The sequence below is a fragment of the Haliotis asinina genome, chromosome 13 (genome assembly GCF_037392515.1).
Source record: "Haliotis asinina isolate JCU_RB_2024 chromosome 13, JCU_Hal_asi_v2, whole genome shotgun sequence".
Taxonomy (NCBI): Eukaryota; Metazoa; Mollusca; class Gastropoda; order Lepetellida; family Haliotidae; genus Haliotis; species Haliotis asinina.
Window position 1 is genome coordinate 54099733 of NC_090292.1, and position 23125 is coordinate 54122857.

Here is a 23125-nt window from a genome sequence, read left to right on the forward strand (position 1 = left end):
GGGAAGTTAGAGAAAAAAAGACGAGGAAATAGCGAATTACATGTACATGTATCTGACACTTAGAAAACACACGCTCATTTATCTTCCTCTTCACAAATTCAATATTTTCTTTTGGGTTTCGTTAATTCCACCAAGTTGAAGAAATGATCTATTCAGAAAATACTTTAAAACAAATTCGAGCGAAATGACGATCTAAACACGTTTAATGCTGTTATTTTTTTCAAACATCTTAATTGATTAACAAGCCATGCAATTTAGTATGCGTCGCGAAAAAGGATATTTAGTGGTCCGCCATTCGGGACATAATATTACTTCCCTTGGCGAATTGCTAAAGTTACCTCCCTTGAATTTAATTAGGGCTGCATAATCAGCGATGATAGTCTGGTTTTGTCAAAGTGCATCAGTCTCCGAGGTGCAAAACTCGAGGATAAACACAGCAGGCGTCCCGTTGGCGACGGCAAAGCTTTCCTCAAAAAAATGGACAAGTCATTCGGTGAGTATTGCTTCGGTGAAATAGAATTTTGTTTGTAGAGGCCCCCAGTTTTCGTGCACGAAATTGATTAAGATATTAGTATTTCACTGTTTTATTTTACTTCTCCTGAGTCACACCCAGTGTTTACTTTCAATTGTTATAGAGTAAAGGGGTCGTATGTCCCCCACTAACACGTCTCTACTATGAAAGTGTGCAGTTTGTCTGTAATGAGAAGGTAACAACGCGCTAGGTTAACTTGTTGGGTAAAGGCACTTTTCATCCCAGAGGCTCCTTTTGAGTCAATTTGACATTCATTCCAGGTCTCTGACGCTGTTAGTTGCCAACAGTACAAATGACATACATCCCTTCGTTTTAGTTGAGGTCACTTCTGTTGAGCATCACGTAAGAGGCGACTAATGGGATCGGGTGGTCAGACTCACTGACTTGGTTGACACATGTCATCGGTTCCCAATTGCGCAGATCGATGCTCATGTTGTTGATCACTGGATTGTCTGGTCCAGACTCTATTATTTACAGACCGCCGCCATATAGCTGGAATATTGCTGAGTGTGGCATAAACTCACTCACTCTGTTAAAGGGGCACTGATGCGGAGCGAATAATGCTTCTCGCCAACGGTCTAATTACGAAAGCAGACCGCAAATTGGTCAGCGCCCACTCCTTCGACCGTGATGGACAAAGGAACTGGGCTCCTGTCCATATTAGCAAAATTTGTTCACTTAAACAGTCAGGAGGCCGGATGCCCATCACATGCCATTTGTTTAAAAATATCCATGGTATTCCTTGTCTGATCGTAACCATATATCCCAGCAGTATAGTTCTTTTCGGATGCTTGGATGGTATACTTACTGATCCAATTTGATCCTATTTCTGTGTTTTTAACCTCGATATTTAATCATGTTACATGAAAATATGATGTCTACAGGCACGTAGCAAGCCATTTGTTTCAGTACGGAAGATTGCAAAGCTGTATATTTAGGTAGTTTTGAGTGTTGGTTGAGCTGTGATAGCAAATAGCATACGTAAATTTTGGTAGCTATGGTAGCTACAATGGTTTATTATTTATGATAATAAAACACACAGTTGATTTATTTGAATTCGTAAACAAAAAAAACCGATGACCTTGGCTTTGGTAGAGAAATCTGAAAATTGTCTTACGTAAAAAAAACTTATTTCACTTATTTACCAAAGTACACAGCAAATGCCTGTGTGTATTCCTTATGTAACGAAATTCCGTTGGTATCCTCAAAACAGTTTCGGCCCATAAGTGTTTTCAGGCTGCATGCGACACAGAGATTACATCCTCCTTGCTGTAACTCGCGTTTGATGGTGTAAACCTACACGTGTTATTTGTCATCATTCTCTTGATGGTCAATTCATGAATTTATAACAGGTATAATTAGTAGCAACACCACTTCGGTTACTCAACAAAGGCCCCCATTTGGCATTTCTCCTGTCTGGAGTAAATACTCAACATTATAAATTAAGGTCTGTAATGGCAAATGTATTGTATGTTATGTAATATGTGCATGTAAGTGATGCAAGAGGGTTTATCACCTGAGTTACAAAAACAAACATCGATCAAAGGATTAACCGATAACACACCAAGATATTAGTATTTCACTGTTTTATTTTACTTCTCCTGAGTCACACCCAGTGTTTACTTTCAATTGTTATAGAGTAAAGGGGTCGTATGTCCCCCACTAACACGTCTCTACTATGAAAGTGTGCAGTTTGTCTGTAATGAGAAGGTAACAACGCGCTAGGTTAACTTGTTGGGTAAAGGCACTTTTCATCCCAGAGGCTCCTTTTGAGTCAATTTGACATTCATTCCAGGTCTCTGACGCTGTTAGTTGCCAACAGTACAAATGACATACATCCCTTCGTTTTAGTTGAGGTCACTTCTGTTGAGCATCACGTAAGAGGCGACTAATGGGATCGGGTGGTCAGACTCACTGACTTGGTTGACACATGTCATCGGTTCCCAATTGCGCAGATCGATGCTCATGTTGTTGATCACTGGATTGTCTGGTCCAGACTCTATTATTTACAGACCGCCGCCATATAGCTGGAATATTGCTGAGTGTGGCATAAACTCACTCACTCTGTTAAAGGGGCACTGATGCGGAGCGAATAATGCTTCTCGCCAACGGTCTAATTACGAAAGCAGACCGCAAATTGGTCAGCGCCCACTCCTTCGACCGTGATGGACAAAGGAACTGGGCTCCTGTCCATATTAGCAAAATTTGTTCACTTAAACAGTCAGGAGGCCGGATGCCCATCACATGCCATTTGTTTAAAAATATCCATGGTATTCCTTGTCTGATCGTAACCATATATCCCAGCAGTATAGTTCTTTTCGGATGCTTGGATGGTATACTTACTGATCCAATTTGATCCTATTTCTGTGTTTTTAACCTCGATATTTAATCATGTTACATGAAAATATGATGTCTACAGGCACGTAGCAAGCCATTTGTTTCAGTACGGAAGATTGCAAAGCTGTATATTTAGGTAGTTTTGAGTGTTGGTTGAGCTGTGATAGCAAATAGCATACGTAAATTTTGGTAGCTATGGTAGCTACAATGGTTTATTATTTATGATAATAAAACACACAGTTGATTTATTTGAATTCGTAAACAAAAAAAACCGATGACCTTGGCTTTGGTAGAGAAATCTGAAAATTGTCTTACGTAAAAAAAACTTATTTCACTTATTTACCAAAGTACACAGCAAATGCCTGTGTGTATTCCTTATGTAACGAAATTCCGTTGGTATCCTCAAAACAGTTTCGGCCCATAAGTGTTTTCAGGCTGCATGCGACACAGAGATTACATCCTCCTTGCTGTAACTCGCGTTTGATGGTGTAAACCTACACGTGTTATTTGTCATCATTCTCTTGATGGTCAATTCATGAATTTATAACAGGTATAATTAGTAGCAACACCACTTCGGTTACTCAACAAAGGCCCCCATTTGGCATTTCTCCTGTCTGGAGTAAATACTCAACATTATAAATTAAGGTCTGTAATGGCAAATGTATTGTATGTTATGTAATATGTGCATGTAAGTGATGCAAGAGGGTTTATCACCTGAGTTACAAAAACAAACATCGATCAAAGGATTAACCGATAACACACTGATTGATTAATTACTTTTGTTCTTCTAGCGGATTTGTCAAAAGGCAGTGTGTGTAGATGACTACACCCTGTCGTAAAGTGTGAGTGCAAAAACAACATCCTCCCTTCAAAGAATTAACCACCCTTGCATTGATTGATTGATTGCTCAATATTGGTCAACTAAATTACTTAGAATAGTGGACATCATACAATTAGTTGCCAGGTGTGCTATCTTGGGAGACCAATGAGAGGTTTATCTAGTTTTCACCAACGAAAGACGTGAAACGATGTGTTACTTTTTCGCAAATGAGACAGTTGTAAGACACGCGACACAGAGCAGGATTATTTACCAGCTGCCTTTTACGTGGATATTGATGGATACATTCCTGAACAAGGTAGTAGCCTGACACTGTTGCTATAAAATTAGTCTGTTTTACGTTCATTATTTGCATTTTGTTTTAATTTATTTGTTGTAGCATTCAGCAGAATCTGTATGACAGAAAACACACACTAGATCGCGTATGTGTGTGAAATAGGATCCACACTGGCAATCTGTACAATGTATAAATATTGCTGTTATGTTAGAAATTTACTATGAGTATAAGCAAATCGTGTGTTCTTTTATTAATTTTCAGAATCATACAAATATGACAAAAAACTAATTAGGGTTATGAGACAAAATATAGAGACGTACATTGGCTTCGTTATTTTTCCGTCCTAATAGTTTTTTACCATTTCTACCACTGGCAGATGATTAACCTTCAAAGTGTTTCATTTGTTTTCATAATACATTTGTAATGAAGTACAATTGACTTCACCTCAGTTGATCTGTCTATAATTAAACTATCAATTGCGCTTACGGAGTGCGCAGCAGAGGTCACGAACCAGTCACGAATTCTGGGATATCATCCGGGTACTCACGGGAGAAAAACAATAACAAAAGTTTACACCAGTCCACGGAAAATGCTCCGCATCAGTGCCCCTTTAAGCATCATCAGCTCAGTTGAGTAGCCTAATCTGGAGCAAAACCCCACTTCATTTCGATCACCGTTCTCTTTAAGCGCCTGCACTGATTTTCAGCACTGATTAATAACAAATACATCGAAACAAAACAAAACAAAACCCCCAAAAAACAAAAAAACCACAAAAGCAAAAAAATCCAAAACAGTAATGGATGTTCTCCTAGCAGATTCTGTACAGTTTGTTTTTGTTACCTGCCAGGACATTGTTATTGTAGCATAAACTGGTGCTTGGACAAAGTCAGAATGCAGCAAAAAGGTTCGGCATCCTAGATGAGGGGAGAAGCTCATATTCCTCAACTCCAAACCGAAATGACATGAAGTTTTTCCTGTTCAACTGATTGCGAGTGGCATGACAAAATGCAGAACAGACTTGTCCAAATGTACACATCTGGACTTCCCTCACCGACATAAATGTCTTCCTTCACATCTGTTAACTGGTTGTGTTGCTTAAATGGTGGTGAGCAAAGAATGGAGCTGATAGTTACATGCTGTACAAGGAAAACTGACTACATAACGACAGTTCTTTCTAAGTTCCCACATAAGAATTTTAATTTCTTATTTACTTTTATAGTTCAGTACCACAAAATGTGCAAATATTTGACAGTAAACTTTGACAATTTGTGACATTTTGTTGCATAATCATCTGATAATGCTCTGGCAAACAATGCTCTCTCATGTCAACCTGTTGCTCGGGTTACCAAGTGTGAACAAAGTACAGCTCTAATTTCTACACCCACTCTCTGTGTCTAACTCCAGTCTAAGTAAACTCAGTCTTAGTGTATTTCGTTACACTCCACCACTGAGTCTAACAAGATCTAGTAGAAGGTCGTGTCAGGTAACGTTTGAGCGACCAGTGACTGTCCAGTCAAACGCAAGACGTTTAAATAGATTTAACCAATCAAACAACGGCTACTATTTAGGGATCGGAGGGACTTTCAAAATATTCAGATCACTGACACAGACCTCTCCACAAACAAAAATCCGCAAACACTGTTATTTGACCTGCAGTATATATGCTTTGGGGTTTCTGTTGACATAGTTGCCATTAGCTAATATTTCTGCAAGATAGCATCCTTGAATATTGCCAAAATGCTATTTTCTGCGACTGTTTACTCACCGTTGTCATGGCTGTATATATGCTGTGTGCATCACCCGGAAGCGAGCGTACGCTATATAGCATTCGAAATCATTTGGGTACGAACCTTTTCGAGATAAAAAGTTCAAAAGGTATGTGGGAATGTGCACTTTCACTATTTGGTAAGCTGTGTTCTGATTGGTCAGTCTCAAAGGTTACCTGACGCAACCTCCCATAAGGTTTTGTTAGACTCAGTAGTGGAGTGTAATGAAAAGTACTGAGGATAAGTTTACTTAGACTGTGTCTAACCCTAACCCTAACCCTGACTGTCTGTGTCTCCTAAAGGACATCTTGTGCAATAAATGGGTTTTTAGTCTCTGATTCTGTGATAGAATAAAACAGAAGACTTGTGTAGAAGGAAGTTGTGTTCCCTTTTCATTCAAGGACATCAGATGAAGCCTAGGTTTTCATTCACACAAAAAGTGTTGACAGAATAGGATTGTTTGCTTTAATTGTCTGGGAACATGCACCTCAGTCACTTTATTTTCACCAACTACATTTTTTCAGTGATCTTCAACTTGACTCTTAAGAGTTTCAAGGACTTTGTCCTGCCCCACAAAGACGCACATGTGACACATGTGGTCTCACCTTAAGCAAGTGAGTTTGTTCAAACTTGCCTCTGTCCACCCTGCAGAAAACGGGTACCTTACATGATATGGTAGTAGTCTGAATTTGAACCTGAGCGCCAGTGACAGGTGACAGGTTGTATTTAGGAGATAAACATCATGTGTTGGCCAATTTCCGGGTGTTATTGAGTATTTGAAGCACGGGAATGCATTTGGAACCGACGGCGTCAGCCGGAGGTTTCAAATGAAATATTCCTGTACTTCAAATACTCAATAACACCCGGAAATTGGCCAACACATGATGTTTATCGACATTGTAAACACAAAAGTAAACCAAGGGGTTTTACTGTCTGCACTAGTTTACATCGAATACTGATACAGCAGTGAAGTGTCATCAGCTGGCCGTTTCAGCTGGTTCCCATGGTAGCATCTGGAGTTGCTCATTTGTGACGTCATTCTAACTTTACGTCACAGTATGATTTGAATGATGTCACCACTGTTGATGGCACAACAAAACAACTGTTTACGTGTCAATATGCGGTTAATAGTCTTTCAGTTTCCGGGAATCTAATACCATTTAATCATGTTTTTCAACCAATCAGATTACAGAACACAGTAACTTTTGGTTTACAATCTAAAACACAGAGTGTTCTGTACTCATTGTTTGTTGAGGAGGCTAGCGAGAATGTTGGCTTGGTTGACACGTGTAGATCATGCTTGGTTGACACGTGTAGATCATGCTTGGTTGACACGTGTAGATCATGCTTGGTTGACACGTGTAGATCATGCTTGGTTGACACGTGTAGATCATGCTTGGTTGACACGTGTAGATCATGCTTGGTTGACATTATGCCCATCATGAGCATCACTGGATTGGCAATTTTGCTTTCTACCAGACTGACGTCACTCATATAGCTGGAATATTGCTGATTGTAATCTAAAGACAAACATGCAACAAAAACAGATCTTCCTTTGTATTAATATCAGTGAAAATGTGTGTTTTTGCTTTAAACTTTGATTGATCTTCTATTGATCTTTATCCACTAATGCTTTTGTTCGTGTGGTCATGCTGGCTGTCTGGGATGATGCATATCCTAACTGTTGTATCCTAAATCCTTATGCTCACTACACCTACAAAGATGCTCCTAATGCATGTTACCAGCATCTCAAAATGGTAACAGGTAACATCAAATGGCGATTATTGCACCTGAATTGATGTCAAACGGGGTGGTGTACCTTTGTTGTTGAAACATTCACTCTTCACACAGATGACCGTTGTTTGATTCCCTCCTTGAGTACACCCTGCATTGATGTAGCTGGAAGATTGCTCAACGTGGCGTAATACTAAAAACTTGGTGAATTCTAAACAAAACTTTATACCAAAATGCAGCTGTTCACATGCCCAATATTTACAGCTTTTCAGCAGTTTGATGCACGGCCCTTGTGCAGTTCATCTGCAAAAGGTTTGTAAGTTCTTGCAAATTAGTGGAGTAATTCATATTTGATGTATACATCACATACAGTGAATACTTTAAGTGTGTCTGAATGTACGATGAGTAATATCTTTCAGGATACTTTTCATACTCTAGCTTAACACAAGGGCTAGGTAAAAAGATCCATAATTGGAAGTATTGTCTGTAAGAGAAACATTAATTATAAAAAATTAATTATTAAAAATAGCGTCATCAATAATATCATACATAGAGTTTTGTAAAGTTTTTGTTTATTCAGTCAACTCAAAAAGTTAGCTTTTTATTCATGTTTAGGATGCTGTTTTTTTTAGTAATCTGTGTTGAAACATTTCACTTCTCTTTTCAACGCCAACGGCTGAAGGGATGGTGTAAATCCAACTATGGTCCATGCAGGTAGCAAAAGTAACGCAGGTCCCAAGGGACCATAGTATGGTGATCTACCTGCAGCTGTTGGCAATCTATGGCCCAGTCATATATTGTATTGTCCTCTATCATTAAACTATTTTAGATTTAATTACTAGTTTTAAATGGATGTCTGTGATATACTAGTCTTCGTCAACAGGATTTCACTTTCCAATTTTCTTGATGTACAATGTAATTGTTAATGTTATCTGTTCTCGACATGATATGGCTGCAATATTGCTGACATGATGATAAATATTTACTCACTCACTTCTCTTCAGGAGTTTCTTGGCAATATGCTTAGTGTTGCTTCTCTAATGCTGAATGATAATCAATACCTGTTGTCAAAGATCTTTATCAATAGCCAGTCTTGAAACAGTCTTGAGAAACCCTTAAAATTTCTCTTGAAATTACCCACAAGCCTGGTTAACCCAATATTCACTTACTGTCAAATGTTGTCTGTTTCAGTTGTCAGTCTGACCACTCAGTAGAGATGTTCTCTACTAACCACCAACACAGCTCTAAGGCCAAGTCTAGCAGCCCCAGTCACTCAGTATGTCATGGTGGAGCTCGCCCAAAGATCACCAGCCAGCCTAAGCAGGTCGAAGAAAAGGGTCACTGCAAGAGCAAAGTCAACGGTCCTCAAGGAAAACAAGCATCAGATAATGGACAGTGTGACAGTAGAAGTCCTCCGGAAAAGGTCTCTGATTGCAGGAGTAAAGATTATACTGACCGGAAGAATGATGACCAGCTGGAGAGAAGAATTGATAGACTGAACAGCCTTAGCGAGGAGCAGATTGATAAGTTCTTCTCCTGTCCATATGTTGGGTTGGAACAAGGAGAAGCAGGTGCTCCTGGACAGAAGGATGATGAACAAGACAATTTGTTGGCTGATGAAGTGGACCTGTTGAATGAGGGCAGGCGTGATGGTCGACATCACTGTGAAGCTGGTGGTGGACATTGTAGAAAACAGATGAAATGTAGCAGACAGGAGTCTTCTTTTGCCTTTCCTCTTCTTCACTGGGCATTTGGGAACCGGCCTGATTCTTCTCGTGGACGGCTCTATAACAGCTTGTTTGAACCTTTTAACAAGAGCAGTAGAAATGTGTGTCATTGTGGTGATTGTTTGAAGGACCAAGTGTCTCGGTCAACCAGTGTCCAAGCAGTGGGTCCAAGGCTGCCAAGACACAACATCAGTAAGTCGAAGAGTCTGATGCTGAATCGGACATCTGTCAATCCCCCTAAACCTCCTGCCCACCAGGTGAACCACATCTCGTTGTACGATGAAATGGACGAGAGGCTGGCGTTGGAGAGATGGCGGAATGCTGGCTTGGCTCTACGGCGTGTCCTCAACAGCAAGGCAGCGTCGAAACACCGGACTGGAGATCTCCAAGGATCTGGTGAGGGTCTGTCCACTACAAGCAGCCGAGAGAAGCTGGCCATCAACCAGCAGTGTCAGAATGTTGTAGATGAAATCTTTGATGATGTGGACGAAGAAGACACTTTGAAAAATGTGGGGTCATCATCGACCTGCTCGACCAGTGAATCTCCAGAAGTGTTTTCCTTGTTGTCGGACCAAACTGACCAAACACTGGACCAGTCCAAACAGATGTCCCTGCAGACCCCAGTGGTCAGTGGTGTGGACAGGCCTGGTATATGGGACAGTCAATTGTATTCTACAGAGATATCAGGTCAGTTAGATCTGTCCCCAGATCTAGACCAACAACCTGACAGTCATGAAAAGGAAGGTGAGGAAAGCTTCCTGTTTCCATGGAAACGGCATGCATCGTTTTTAGGTGCATGTCTGTTTCCACAGTGTATGAGCATGATTGGACTGCGTCCATACACAAGTGCAATAAACCGCAGTGGGAAAGTGTGCAATGATTCGTCACCAGAGTGCAATATAAACTTATCAAAGCAAGGCTGTGATACAAGTGTGAGTGGGGATAGTGCAATCGTGACTGTGGGTGAGACACAGAGACCAGATAGTGGACATGCATCAGAAGAAAGCTGTGATAAGGGTAAGACTTGTATTCAATCTGATTCTGTAATCCAACATGGCCGACCGAATACAAACCACCTTACTGTAAAGAACGATGAACAGTGTGTAGAGAAAGCACTGTCATCAAATTTCCATGGAGACATGGACAGACTTGGATGTGTCCATTTGTCAAACAGTCAGTGCACTTCCAGTTTCCATAGTGAGGATGGGTATGCCACTAAAAGCAGTGGTTACCATGGTGACAAGGGAGGCGACTCTGACTTGACGGATAACAGTTCCATGTGTGGTGACAGTGGGGAAATCTATTTCTACGAGGACAATGACAAGTTTGATACTGTGCCTCGGAGGAAAAAGTCGAAAGAGAAATCTCTGAATCCACCGAAGAAAACTCTTCAGCGAGAGAAGAAGAAAAAGTTGGTCCATGCCAGGAAAACACACAAGAGGAAAAGCAGCTCCAGCTCCAGTGACGTTCTGGAAGAGAGCTACCATGGGAATGATGGAGATGGTGAAGACATAAAAGGTTTGTCAAATTTAAAAAAAAACATTGATGAATACCTGTTGGAAAGGCCATGTGATAGGCCCACAACCCATCCAGTACAACCCTTATCATGCTATTCCATCCCATACCATCTGATTCAGGCTACCTGTCCACCAGTCTAATTCAGACCAATCTACCGCACCAAACAAACGCCATCCCATCCTATTCGCCTAATCCCACTTGTCCATCAGTCTAATGGGTGGTGGAGTAGTCTGGTGGCTAAAGTGTTCGCCTGTCATGCTAAACACCCAGGTTCTATTCCCGACATAGGTACAATGTATGAAGCCTATTTCTGGTGTTCCTCATTGTGATGTTGCTATTTTGCTAAAAGCCACGTGAAAGTTAATTCGCTCACTTGCTCATCATCAGACTATACCAGTCCAGCCTACTCCATGTAACTCACACCATCAGACTGTACGAGCCCAGCCTACCCCATGTAACCCACACCATCGGACTGTACCAGCCCAGCCTACCCCATGTAACCCACATAATCGGACTGTACCAGCCCAGCCTGCCCCATGTAACCCACACCATCGGACCGTATCAGCCCAGCCTACCCCATGTAACCCACACCATCGGACTGTACCAGCCCAGCCTACCCCATGTAATTCACACCATCGGACTGTACCAGCCCAGTCTACCCCATGCAACCCACACCATCAGACTGTACCAGCCCAACCTACCCCATGTAACCCACACCATCAGACTGTACCAGCCCAACCTACCCCATGTAACCCACACCATCAGACAATACCATCCCAGCCTACCCCATGTATCCCACACCATCAGACTGTACCAGCCCAGCCTTCCCCATGTAACCCACACCATCGGACTGTACCATCCCAGCCTACCCCATGTAACCCACACCATCGGACTGTACCAGCCCAGCCTACCCTATGTAACCCACACCATCGGACTGTACCAGCCCAGCCTACCCCATGTAACCCACACCATCAGACTGTACCAGCCCAGCCTACCCCATGTAACCCACACCATCAGACTGTACCAGCCCAGCCTACCCCATGTAACCAACACCATCAGACAATACCAGCCCAGCCTACCCCATGTAACCCACACCATTAGACTGTACCAGTCCAGCCTACCCCATGTAACCAATACTATCAGACAATACCAGCCCAGCCTACCCCATGTAACCCACACCATCAGACTGTACCAGCCCAGCCTACCCCATGTAACCCACACCATCAGACAATACCAGCCCAGCCTACCCCATGTAACCAACACCATCGGACAATACCAGCCCAGCCTACCTAATGTAACCCACACCATCAGACAATACCAGCCCAGCCTACCCCATGTAACCAACACCATCGGACAATACCAGCCCAGCCTACCCCATGTAACCCACACCATCAGACTGTACCAGCCTAGCCTACCCCATGTAACCAACACTATCAGACAATACCAGCCCAGCCTACCCCATGTAACCCACACCATCAGACAATAACAGCCCAACCTACCCCATGTAACCCACACCATCAGACTGTACCAGCCCAGCCTACCCCATGTAACCCACACCATCAGACTGTACCAGCCCAACCTACCCCATGTAACCCACACCATCAGACTAAACCATCCCAGCCTACCCCATGTAACCCACACCATCAGACTGTACCAGCCCAGCCTTCCCCATGTAACCCACACCATCGGACTGTACCATCCCAGCCTACCCCATGTAACCCACACCATCGGACTGTACCAGCCCAGCCTACCCTATGTAACCCACACCATCGGACTGTACCAGCCCAGCCTACCCCATGTAACCCACACCATCAGACTGTACCAGCCCAGCCTACCCCATGTAACCCACACCATCAGACTGTACCAGCCCAGCCTACCCCATGTAACCAACACCATCAGACAATACCAGCCCAGCCTACCCCATGTAACCCACACCATCAGACTGTACCAGTCCAGCCTACCCCATGTAACCAATACTATCAGACAATACCAGCCCAGCCTACCCCATGTAACCAACACCATCAGACTGTACCAGCCCAGCCTACCCCATGTAGCCCACACCATCAGACAATACCAGCCCAGCCTACCCCATGTAACCAACACCATTGGACAATACCAGCCCAGCCTACCAAATGTAACCCACACCATCAGACAATACCAGCCCAGCCTACCCCATGTAACCAACACCATCGGACAATACCAGCCCAGCCTACCCCATGTAACCCACACCATCAGACTGTACCAGCCTAGCCTACCCCATGTAACCAACACTATCAGACAATACCAGCCCAGCCTACCCCATGTAACCCACACCATCAGACAATAACAGCCCAGCCTACCCCATGTAACCCACACCATCAGGCTGTAACAGCCCAGCCTACCCTATGTAACCCACACCATCACACTATACCAGCCCAGCCTACCCCATGTAACCCACACCGTACCAGCCCATCCTACCCCATGTAACTCACACCATCGGACAGTACCAGCCCAGCCTACCCCATGTAACCAACACCATCGGACTGTAACAGCCCAGCCTACCTCATGTAACCAACACCATCACACTAAACCAGCCCAACCTACTCCATGTAACCCACACCATCAGACAATAACAGCCCAGTCTACCCCATGTAACCCACACCATCAGACTGTAACAGCCCAGCCTACCCCATGTAACCCACACCATCAGACAATAACAGCCCAACCTACCCCATGTAACCCACACCATCGAACTGTAACAGCCCAGCCTACCCCATGTAACCAACACTATCACACTAAACCAGCCCAACCTACCCCATGTAACCCACTTCCACATTTCCACTTTAACCCAGGCCACTCCAAACCATCAGTCCTAATCTTCTAGCAACCTATGACCGTCCAGGTGGCCACAAAGATTTCATCAGTGAGAGACAATGGTTACTTGTTTGGGTTCAGCGGCACTTACAAAATGAATTTTCTCTTTCCCATTTGCTGACACTGATCTCTCAGCAAACTAAAACATGCATAAAACACATATATTTGATCGGTAGTATATATATATGATGAGTCATTCTCAAAAGTTGCAGCTATTTGGTGTACACAAGACAATGTAATTGAAATACAAAATAATCAGTCCCTATTTTCACAAATGGCAAACTACATTGTTAAAGTTCAGGTATCAATAATATTAATTATGTTCAATATTGTTATGAAGACTAATTAAACTAATTGGGTCAAAGCCACAATGTCCTTCCTGTAACAACAGTAATACCTACATTTTTCTTAAAAATACATTGATACTTAAAGATATTGCATTGTAAATTCTACCTTACCTGCTGTTTTGTTACACACACTTAAACATCCAGTTCTGGGTTTGTATGATTATCATGATTATGAAATATACCTGATCTTCACTGTGTCGGATGAAAAAGTAAAATCTGCCAGTGCTTTTCAATGTTCTTGGTACTTCTTTAATTGTTTTAACACGACGTTTCAAGGCTAATTCTTGCCCCTTCGTCACGTGGATGATATGGTGGATTATAATATGCACTGAAAGTGATTTGAAGAGACTATTTTGATATTTCTGATTGAATTCTGACAATGTCTTACTCTTTAGATCATAAAACATTTACTTTGTAGTCCTGTTATATGAAAGACAGTATCGTTATGCCAAGGACACTATATGTTATTAGAAAGAAAATATGTGAAATAAATTTGAAAAACTATTTAATTGCTACAAAAATCTTTGATCTATCTGTAATGAAAGAAAGAGGTCTTTGTGCGTTACCTTCAGAAGTACGTGTTAATTTTGATATCCATATGTTACTTGAGGGTCCAAAAAATAATATCTCCAAATAAGGTGACCAACAATGACATGTTTGTTACCGAGAAGACAATTCGATTGTATATTTAAGTTAGGATAAGAATATATCAGTTGCATTGATGATAAGCTAGTTACATATCAATCAGTTTCTAAAAGTATTGTTTTTGCCATACTTGTAGAGCAAAATATATGGTCCGTATTTTAGAACTTTGTCTATTTATTACCCTAAAGGCATGTCAGTGTTACTGGAAAGACATTTCAGAACAAGTTAATGGAAGACAAAGAAGAATTAAAAAGCTGTAGACATCGTGCTTTAACACGTTTAAAGAAACAACAATTAAAGTAGCAGTTACCATCTTGAAATTTGTTTCTTTTACGAACTCAGAAAAAAAAATTAATGACAGGTTTGACAGCATTTGTCATGAGTTTATCAAACTGTCAAACAGGTGTACAAGTAACAAATGTATCAAAGTTTGGATCACAATTCTCAAACTGTCAAACAGGTGTACAAGTAACAAATGTATCAAAGTTTGGATCACAATTCTCAAACTGTCAAACAGGTGTACAAGTAACAAATGTATCAAAGTTTGGATCACAATTCTCAAACTGTCAAACAGGTGTACAAGTAACAAATGTATCAAAGTTTTGGTCCTCTGCCTCAGGCTGTTAAAGTAACCAATAAATCAACAAAATTAATCCCAGTTTTTGTCATAAAAAAACGGGGTCCACTATTTTGAGCGATGTTTAGTCTCTGTTGGCATAATGTGTATCATTAAGAAGCGATCAGAACCGAATGGTAACGTTCGTGATTTGATAGGCTGTGTTTTAATTGGTCACTTCAACACAGCAGCATACGTGACCTTCAACAAGGGTTTGCTAGACTCAGTATAGCAATGTAACAAATAATGCTGAGCCTGAGATTACTGAGACTGAATCCAATGCATAGGTCAATCCAACATACCCAAGCTGTCTAATCCGCCCCTATTTTTTTTTGAAATATTCTAGTGATGTAATATTCTAGTGATGTATCCATATGTACATATGTAATGTTTTTTCTTCAGTTCCTGAAATACCAACAACATTCTCATCAGCTTTTGAGCCTTGTCCTAGTTTTGCCGTATGTGAGCCATTCGGTGGCTACAACCAAGGGCAGATAACTCCACCACGCCGAACATCTTCTGTCGCACGCCATTTCCTTGATCGCGGAGGCAGGACGTACGGCCACCGATGTCCTGCTGCTCATAATGGTCACTTCCGCATCAATGAGGTCACCTCATCGGATTTGTCAAGTCTCCCAAACTTTCAGTTAGCACCTTTAAATCATCTTCCATCATTCCTGGAGTCATCACACGACTCGTCGCCACCCACTTACGCGGCATCAGACAACCCCCATGGCTTTGACCATCTCTGGAGTGAAGGAGTTGTTGCTGAGACTGAGAAAATAGTCCTTCCACCTTCTGTACCTTCCAACAGGGTAGATTACCCTCAACATCCTGAAGACCAAATTTCGTTCCTTGAACAACACAGGGGAGATAACTGTTTTGGATTCAAGTCTCGGCTGGAGGGGGATGTTGGAGCAGACTTCAAGGATTGTCAGGTAGATTTTAAGGACGTAGAGGACGTAGAAAAGGATCTGTGCCGTGTGGAGAAGGATCTGCAGGGTGTTGAGAAAGATCTTCAAGATGTTGAGAAGGACCTCCAGGGTTTTGAAGAAGACCTTCAGGGGTTTGCGAGGGTTACTCAGGCAGCAGTAGGAAAGGATAACTCTCCTGACAGGGGAGATAACTCTCTCCTGTCCCCTGACTCCTGGATACGACTTATTGACGAGATCTACAAGCCAATTGTCTGTGAGAGCGACGCAGGGGAAGAGTCTGCGCTGTCGGACATTGAAGGGGACAAGAATCAGGATGTGAGTCCACCATTACACATAGTTAGCTTCACAACTCTGTAAAAATTAGTTGGTTAATTCTCTCATATTTGTTCACAATTTTTGAAAAAATTCAAACATTCTAACAAGTGTTTATATTGAGTTATTGTTAGCATGTCTTGTTATATACCACATGTGTCAGATCCCTGATAATCTGTGTTAGAATTTGTCTTCAGAAACCCATGATTGTTAGGAGAGGAGGTGAACAGGATCTGATGGTCAGGTTTGCCGATTTTGTTGACATGTGACTAATGCTCATGAAGTTGATCACTGGATTATCTAGACTAGCCTGGATTATGTACACACCACGACCATATAGCTGCAAATGCACCAAACTTACATGTGCTAGTATTCAAAACATTATGGAAAATAATATTGGTTAATGTGTTCATGTCTGCTTATCATAGGATGTATTGATGGTTTCCAGAAGACTCCCGATTTCTTCCGTTGCCCTGACAATCCTGACAGGACGTCTGACAGTGGTGATGCTGATGATGAGTTTGAGTGTGAGTGCGACCACTGCCAGCTGCTCCGCAACCTCGACTGTCCCTCGCACTTCCTGTCAACTATTAACTCTGGTAGAGACACGGGGAGAGAGACTGGGGACACTTCACGCAGACCTGATCCATGGTAGGTATATGTGAGATAGAGATGTTTGTGAGAGACAGGTGTCCTTGTAAGATAGAGATATTTGTGTCAGACATAGAGGTGTCCATGTGAGATGTTTGTGTGAGAGATAGAGGTGTCCATGTGAGATGTTTGTGTAAGACATGGAGGTGTCTGTGTGATACGTTTGTGTGAGACATATAGGTGTCCATGTGAGATGTTTGTGTAAGACATGGAGGTGTCTGTGTGATACATCTGTGTGAGACATAGAGGTGTCCTTGTGAGATGTTTGTGTAAGACATGGAGGTGTCTGTGTGAGATGTTTCTGTGAGACATAGAGGTGTCCATGTGAGATGTTGGTGTAAGACATGGAGGTGTCTGTGTGAGATGTTTGTGTAAGATATAAAGGTGTCTGTGTGAGATGTTTGTGTAAGACATAGAGGTGTCCATGTGAGATGTTTGTGTAAGATATAAAGGTGTCCATGTGAGATGTTTGTGTGAGACATAGGCGTGTTTGTGTAAGACATAGAGGCGTCTGTGTGAGACATACAGGTGTCCATGTGCGATGTTTTGTGAGACATAAAGGTGTTTGTGTGAGATGTTTGTGTGAGACATAGAGGTGTCCATCTGAGATATTTGTGTGAGACAGAGGTGTCCATGTGACATAGAGATATTTGTGTGAGACATAGAGGTTTCCATGTGAGATGTTTGTATGAGACATAAAGGTGTCCGTGTAAAAGTTGAAACAAATGACCATAGTTTCAAGTCACTTTTATTGTTTTGTATTACAGAACTAAGCGCAGTAGTTTGAACAGTGAAACAGTTGCATATGCATGATGAGGGTTGGGTTAACCGTTAATTGTTTGTCCTCGGTGTTTTATTTAACATTACCCTATTGTAATACAAACCAATAATAGTAATTGGAAACTTTCAACAGTTGTTAAACAGCTTTTATCCAAAATCGAATAAAACTCTGTGATATGCTTATGAAGAGTCTCAGGAGTCAAGCTGTCACAAACGGTCACCCATTCATGGACTGTCTGCTCTCAACTTTGCTTAACTTCAGCTGACTTGGGACCTGTTCTCTATGTAGAGAACCACACACCACCCCTTTGAACACTCACTCTCACTGCAATTGGACATGTGAATGTGTGGGGTAGAATAGGCCTTCAGCCTAGACTGTCGTAAGAGGCAACTAATGGGATCGGGTGGTCAGGCTCATTGTCTTGTTTGACATATGTCATCAGTTCCTATTTGCGCAGATGAATGCTCATGTCATTGATCACTGGATTGTCTGGTCCAGACTCAATTATTCACAGACCTTGATATAACTGGAATATTGCTGAGTGCAGCGTAAAACTCAACTCACTCACTCTCTTTCTCTCTCTTTCTCTCTCTTTCTCTCTCTCCCACTCACTCACTCACTCACTGCAATCATTCAATGATTCACTCCCAGGAAACTTGTCCATTATAACTTGCCCTTGGGTCATCACCATGGAGCAGCCAATCACAGACGTGGCATTTGACCTCACTCACATGGTTGATCGTAGTCGGTAACAAGTGTCAGGTAGTTTCCTCATGCTCAAGTGAGAAGCATTGTGTACTCTGTACTTCCAGGGAGAATGACTGGACCCCGAGTGCTGATGACAGTTTTGAAATCAACTTGGATGACCTCAGACCTCTGGAACCATTCTTGCTATCCTTGCAGGACCTCCCGCAGGATCCAGTTGACCTCATGTTTCAGGTGGGGAACCAGCAGGCTGAACTGCGCTGTTATGACTCTCGAAACCTGGCTTTCTAAATCTGGTCAAATAAAAGAAACCTTATTTCAGACTAATAGCTATTTGAGTGGTGGGGTAGCCTAATGATTAAAATGTTCACTCTTCACCGACAAAACATGTTTGTTTTCCCACATGGGTACAATGTGTGAAGCTCATTTCTGGATATTGCTGGAATATTGCTAAATGTGGCTTTATCCTGCTCACTCACTCTTGTGTCAAGTCCAGTTGCTTTGATTCAAAACCAAGTTTTTGATTAGTGTAGATGAAAAAGGATCAAGCTGAACTAGTACAGCTTGTTGTAGCTCTGGTATGCCAGTGGATATGGTTCATGGAATGTGTGACTGCTGTGAATTACATTAATCTGACTCTCTTCTGCTTCAGAATGTGATCACCCAGATGTTGGCGGTGCATCCAGAGTTGCTGGGAGACCAGGCACCACCCCCTGTGCCTCAAACAGTTATTGACAACCTACCCTCCCTGACAGCAACACATGACAACATAGGTGAGTCACAGCAACACATGACAATATAGGTGAGTCACAGCAACACATGACAATATAGGTGAGTCACAGCAACACATGACAACATAGGTGAGTCACAGCAACACATGACAATATAGGAGAATCAGAGGAACACATGACAATATAGGTGAGTCACAGCAACACGTGACAATATAGGTGAGTCACAGGAACACATAACATAGGTGAGTCACAGCAACACATGAGAACATGTGAGTCACAGGAATATGACAACATTGGTGAGTCTCAGCAATACATGACAACATAAGTGAGTCACAGCAACACTTGACAACATTGGTGAGTCACAGGAAGACATGACAACATAGGTGAGTCACTGCAACACATGACAACATAGGTTAGTCACAGGAAGACAAAGACGAGTCACAACAAAGACGAGTCACAATGACCAACAGTATCAATGGGACGTCACAAAAGGTCTTCTTTAGAGAAACACATAGGTGGAATTGTGATATGCCTAGCTCTGTGGTGTTCCCATGTCATAACAGATTCAAGAGCCATATGCTGAACTTCCTCTTCAGCTTTCCTCTGGATGGTATCTGCGTCATGTTTACATCACCTGTTTCTGTGTTCCAGTAGATGATGACATCACCTGCCCTGTGTGCCTATGTCACTTCCAGCACGGAGAGGCCATGACACGACTACCTTGTCATCACCTGTACCACCCTCTGTGTATCCAGGCCTGGCTGGCCAAGGTAAGTAGTGTACCTGCTGTCAGTTGTACCACCCACAGTTTATCCAGGCCTGGCTGGCCAAGGTAGATATTGTACCCTGTGTGTACCTGTCCTTACCTGTACCACCCACTGTGTACCCATCATCACCTGTACCACCCTCTGTGTATCCAGGCCTGGTTGACCAAGGTACATATTGTACCCTGTGTGTACCTGTCCTCACCTGTGCCATCCACTGTGTACCTGTCATCACCTGTACCGACCTCTGTGTCCCTGTCATCACCTGTACTAACCTCTGTGTATCAAGGCCTGGCTGTAAAAAGTAGCTAGAGTACTTGCCCTCACCTGTACCACCCACTGTTTACCTGCCACCACTCTCTGTGTATCTAGGCCTGGTTGTCCAATGTAGATAATGTACCCCGTTTCTACCTGTCATCGCCTTACCACCCTCTGTGTACCTGTCATCACCTGTACCACCCTCTGTGTATCCAAGCCTGACTGGTCAAAGTAGGTAGTCTACCTGTCATCACCTGTACTAACCTCTTTGTATCCAGGAACCTGTGAAGGTCCCGGGGTAGAATAGGCCTTCAGCATCCCATGCTTGCCATAAAAGGTGACTATGCTTGTTGTAAGAGGCGACTAACGGGATCGGGTGGTCAGACTAGCTGACTTGGTTGACACATGTCATCGGTTCCCAATTGCGCAGATCGATGCTCATGTTGTTGATCACTGGATTGTCTTGTCCAGACTCGATTATTTACAGACTGTCGCCATATAGCTGGAATATTGCTAAGTGCGACGTAAAACTAAACTCGCTCGCTCGCTCGCTCGCTTTGGCTGGTGGGGGGAGGTATTGTAGTGGTCATCACTGGACCACCCTCTGTCTACCTGTCATCACCTGGACCACCCTCTGTCTACCTGTCATCACCTGGACCACCCTCTGTCTACCTGTCATCACCTGTGTCCCCCTATGTGTACCTGTCATCCCTTGTACCACCCACTATGTATCTAGGCCTTCCTGGCCAAGTTGCTGGCAAACAAGGATAAGTTGACCATATTAGCAGGTATGAGTGCTGCCCACTGGTGCTTGCCATTGTGAGCGAAGGGGCCCTAAGTTGTCCGCGATCAAGTGTATTACCAACTGGCTACACCGGCTACATGAGAGTCTTATGAGCAAGACGTGCAGCTGTGTGCGAATTCAATTTCATCGTCATACACTGCATGCGTACCAGCCTACTTCTGCCACACCTTTCACAAAACAAATGGGCTTGATCATTGCTCTGCACCACCTACTTCTTGTAAACACATTCCATGTGCCGGTCCAACCAATACTCGTTTGCCAGTAGTTAATATATGATGTTCTCTGTTTAGTTTACACCATGTTCCACCCATATCATTCCTGGTTCACCTTCAGTTATCTGACCATGTATTTCTTATCTTACAGTCTGGTACTTGTCCTGTATGCCGACACAGTCTACATAACGAAGGTGAAGGCCGGAGTGAGGACTGATCCAAGGTCAATGTCAGCTAGGGGACCAAAACAAGATATTATCTTTTTTGCATCAATGAAACTGTTTAAGAAACATTTTACATACTGTTGAGCCAAGGTGGAGTTTAACGTTGATAATGCACACATACATTCCACCTGTTGTTACCATGGTTACCCTGGAGGTCACACCCTCCTTTATGAACATAACAAGGTCAAGGCTGCGAACATCTGTTGAATTTTATCATCAGTTTACACAAGGATGTGTATAGATGCGAGAATGTGTTCTGCCCGTGCTGTGATGATGTTGTCGTTACTGTCAGTGTTGTTAAACTTAAAACCTCTGGATGTTTCTCTCTGTCTATATATTTCATTATGTGCTTCTCTTCTGCGTCTTCAATCAACAGCGGGTGGGCAGGTTTTAAAAACACAAACTTATTTTTTTTTTACGTATTTTGCCTGTGAAGCCCATTTCTGGTGTACTCCACCATAGTATTGCTGGAATATTGCTAAAAGCGGTGGTAAACCACACTCTCTCACTCTTAATTAATTTGATGTTAGTCATATCCAATTGCCTTTACTCAAGAACAAGATTTTTGTCAGTGTAGATGAAGAAAGGTAAAGCTGAACTGGTTTATGGGAGTGTAAGAATTTATAAGTCACTGTGGCTGAAAGAATGGCTGTAAGTGGAGGTGAATATATCGTGCTTGTGTAGCGGCTACGTTTTATGTCAGGTTATTAGGGTCATCTGGTCACTGCAGGAAGGCACTACTGGAAGGTCAGCGTCAGCCACCAGTTTGCTAGTCCATAACAGTTCACATACCTCTAGTCAGCTAGTAAGTGTGTTTAAAAGGTGCACATAATTTTTTTTCCATGTGTTATGTGTTTGACATTGATATACCATGGATGTATTGTGTAACGTTGATGTACCATGGATGTATTGTGTAACATTGACATACCATGGATGTATTGTGTAACATTGACATACCATGGATGTATTGTGTAACATTGATATGCCATGGATGTATTGTGTAAAATTGACATACCATGGATGTATTGTGTAACATTGACATACCATGGATGTATTGTGTAACATCGATATACCATGGCTGCATGGCGTAACATCGATACACCATGGATGTATATTGTAGCATTGATATACCATGGATATATCATGTAACATTGATATACCATGGATGTAACATGTAACATTGATATACCATGGATGTATTGTGTAACATCGATATACCATGGATATATCATGTAACATTGATATACCATAGATGTAACATGTAACATTGATAAACCATGGATGTATTGTGTAACATCGATATACCATGGATGTATCATGTAACATTGATATACCATGGATGTATTGTGTAACATTGATATACCATGGATATATCATGTAACATTGATATACCATGGATGTAACATGTAACATTGATATACCATGGATGTATTGTGTAACATCGATATACCATGGATGTAACATGTAACATTGATATACCATGGATGTAACATGTAACATTGATATACCATGGATGTATTGTGTAACATCGATATACCATGGATATATCATGTAACA

At 42.3% G+C, this 23125-nt stretch overlaps 1 protein-coding gene across 2 annotated transcripts; it reads left to right on the forward strand.

Annotated features, from left to right (window-relative positions):
• The first annotated feature begins 336 nt into the window (after positions 1-336).
• On the forward strand, positions 337-22372 carry LOC137259733 (uncharacterized). 2 transcript variants are annotated; one of them, XM_067797332.1, is made up of 8 exons: positions 337-493; positions 8676-10729; positions 15593-16440; positions 16886-17088; positions 18682-18808; positions 19227-19347; positions 19957-20075; positions 21496-22372. In XM_067797332.1, the coding sequence occupies exons 2-8, from the start codon at positions 8701-8703 to the stop codon at positions 21559-21561; spliced, it is 3513 nt and encodes a 1170-aa protein (XP_067653433.1). In that variant the 5' UTR covers positions 337-493; positions 8676-8700; the 3' UTR covers positions 21562-22372. The 2 variants fall into 2 exon arrangements, with proteins under 2 accessions (XP_067653433.1, XP_067653434.1); XM_067797333.1 differs by having other exon boundaries at positions 19960-20075.
• The last annotated feature ends 753 nt before the right edge of the window (positions 22373-23125 follow it).

Bases quoted from the DNA above. Each gene is read 5' to 3' on its own strand.
- LOC137259733 (XM_067797332.1), top strand. From the start codon at position 8,701: ATGTTCTCTACTAACCACCAACACAGCTCTAAGGCCAAGTCTAGCAGC. The intron at 19,348-19,956 runs GTGAGTCACAGC...TCTGTGTTCCAG, and splicing joins AGCAACACATGACAACATAG to TAGATGATGACATCACCTGC. The intron at 20,076-21,495 runs GTAAGTAGTGTA...CTTATCTTACAG, and splicing joins TCCAGGCCTGGCTGGCCAAG to TCTGGTACTTGTCCTGTATG.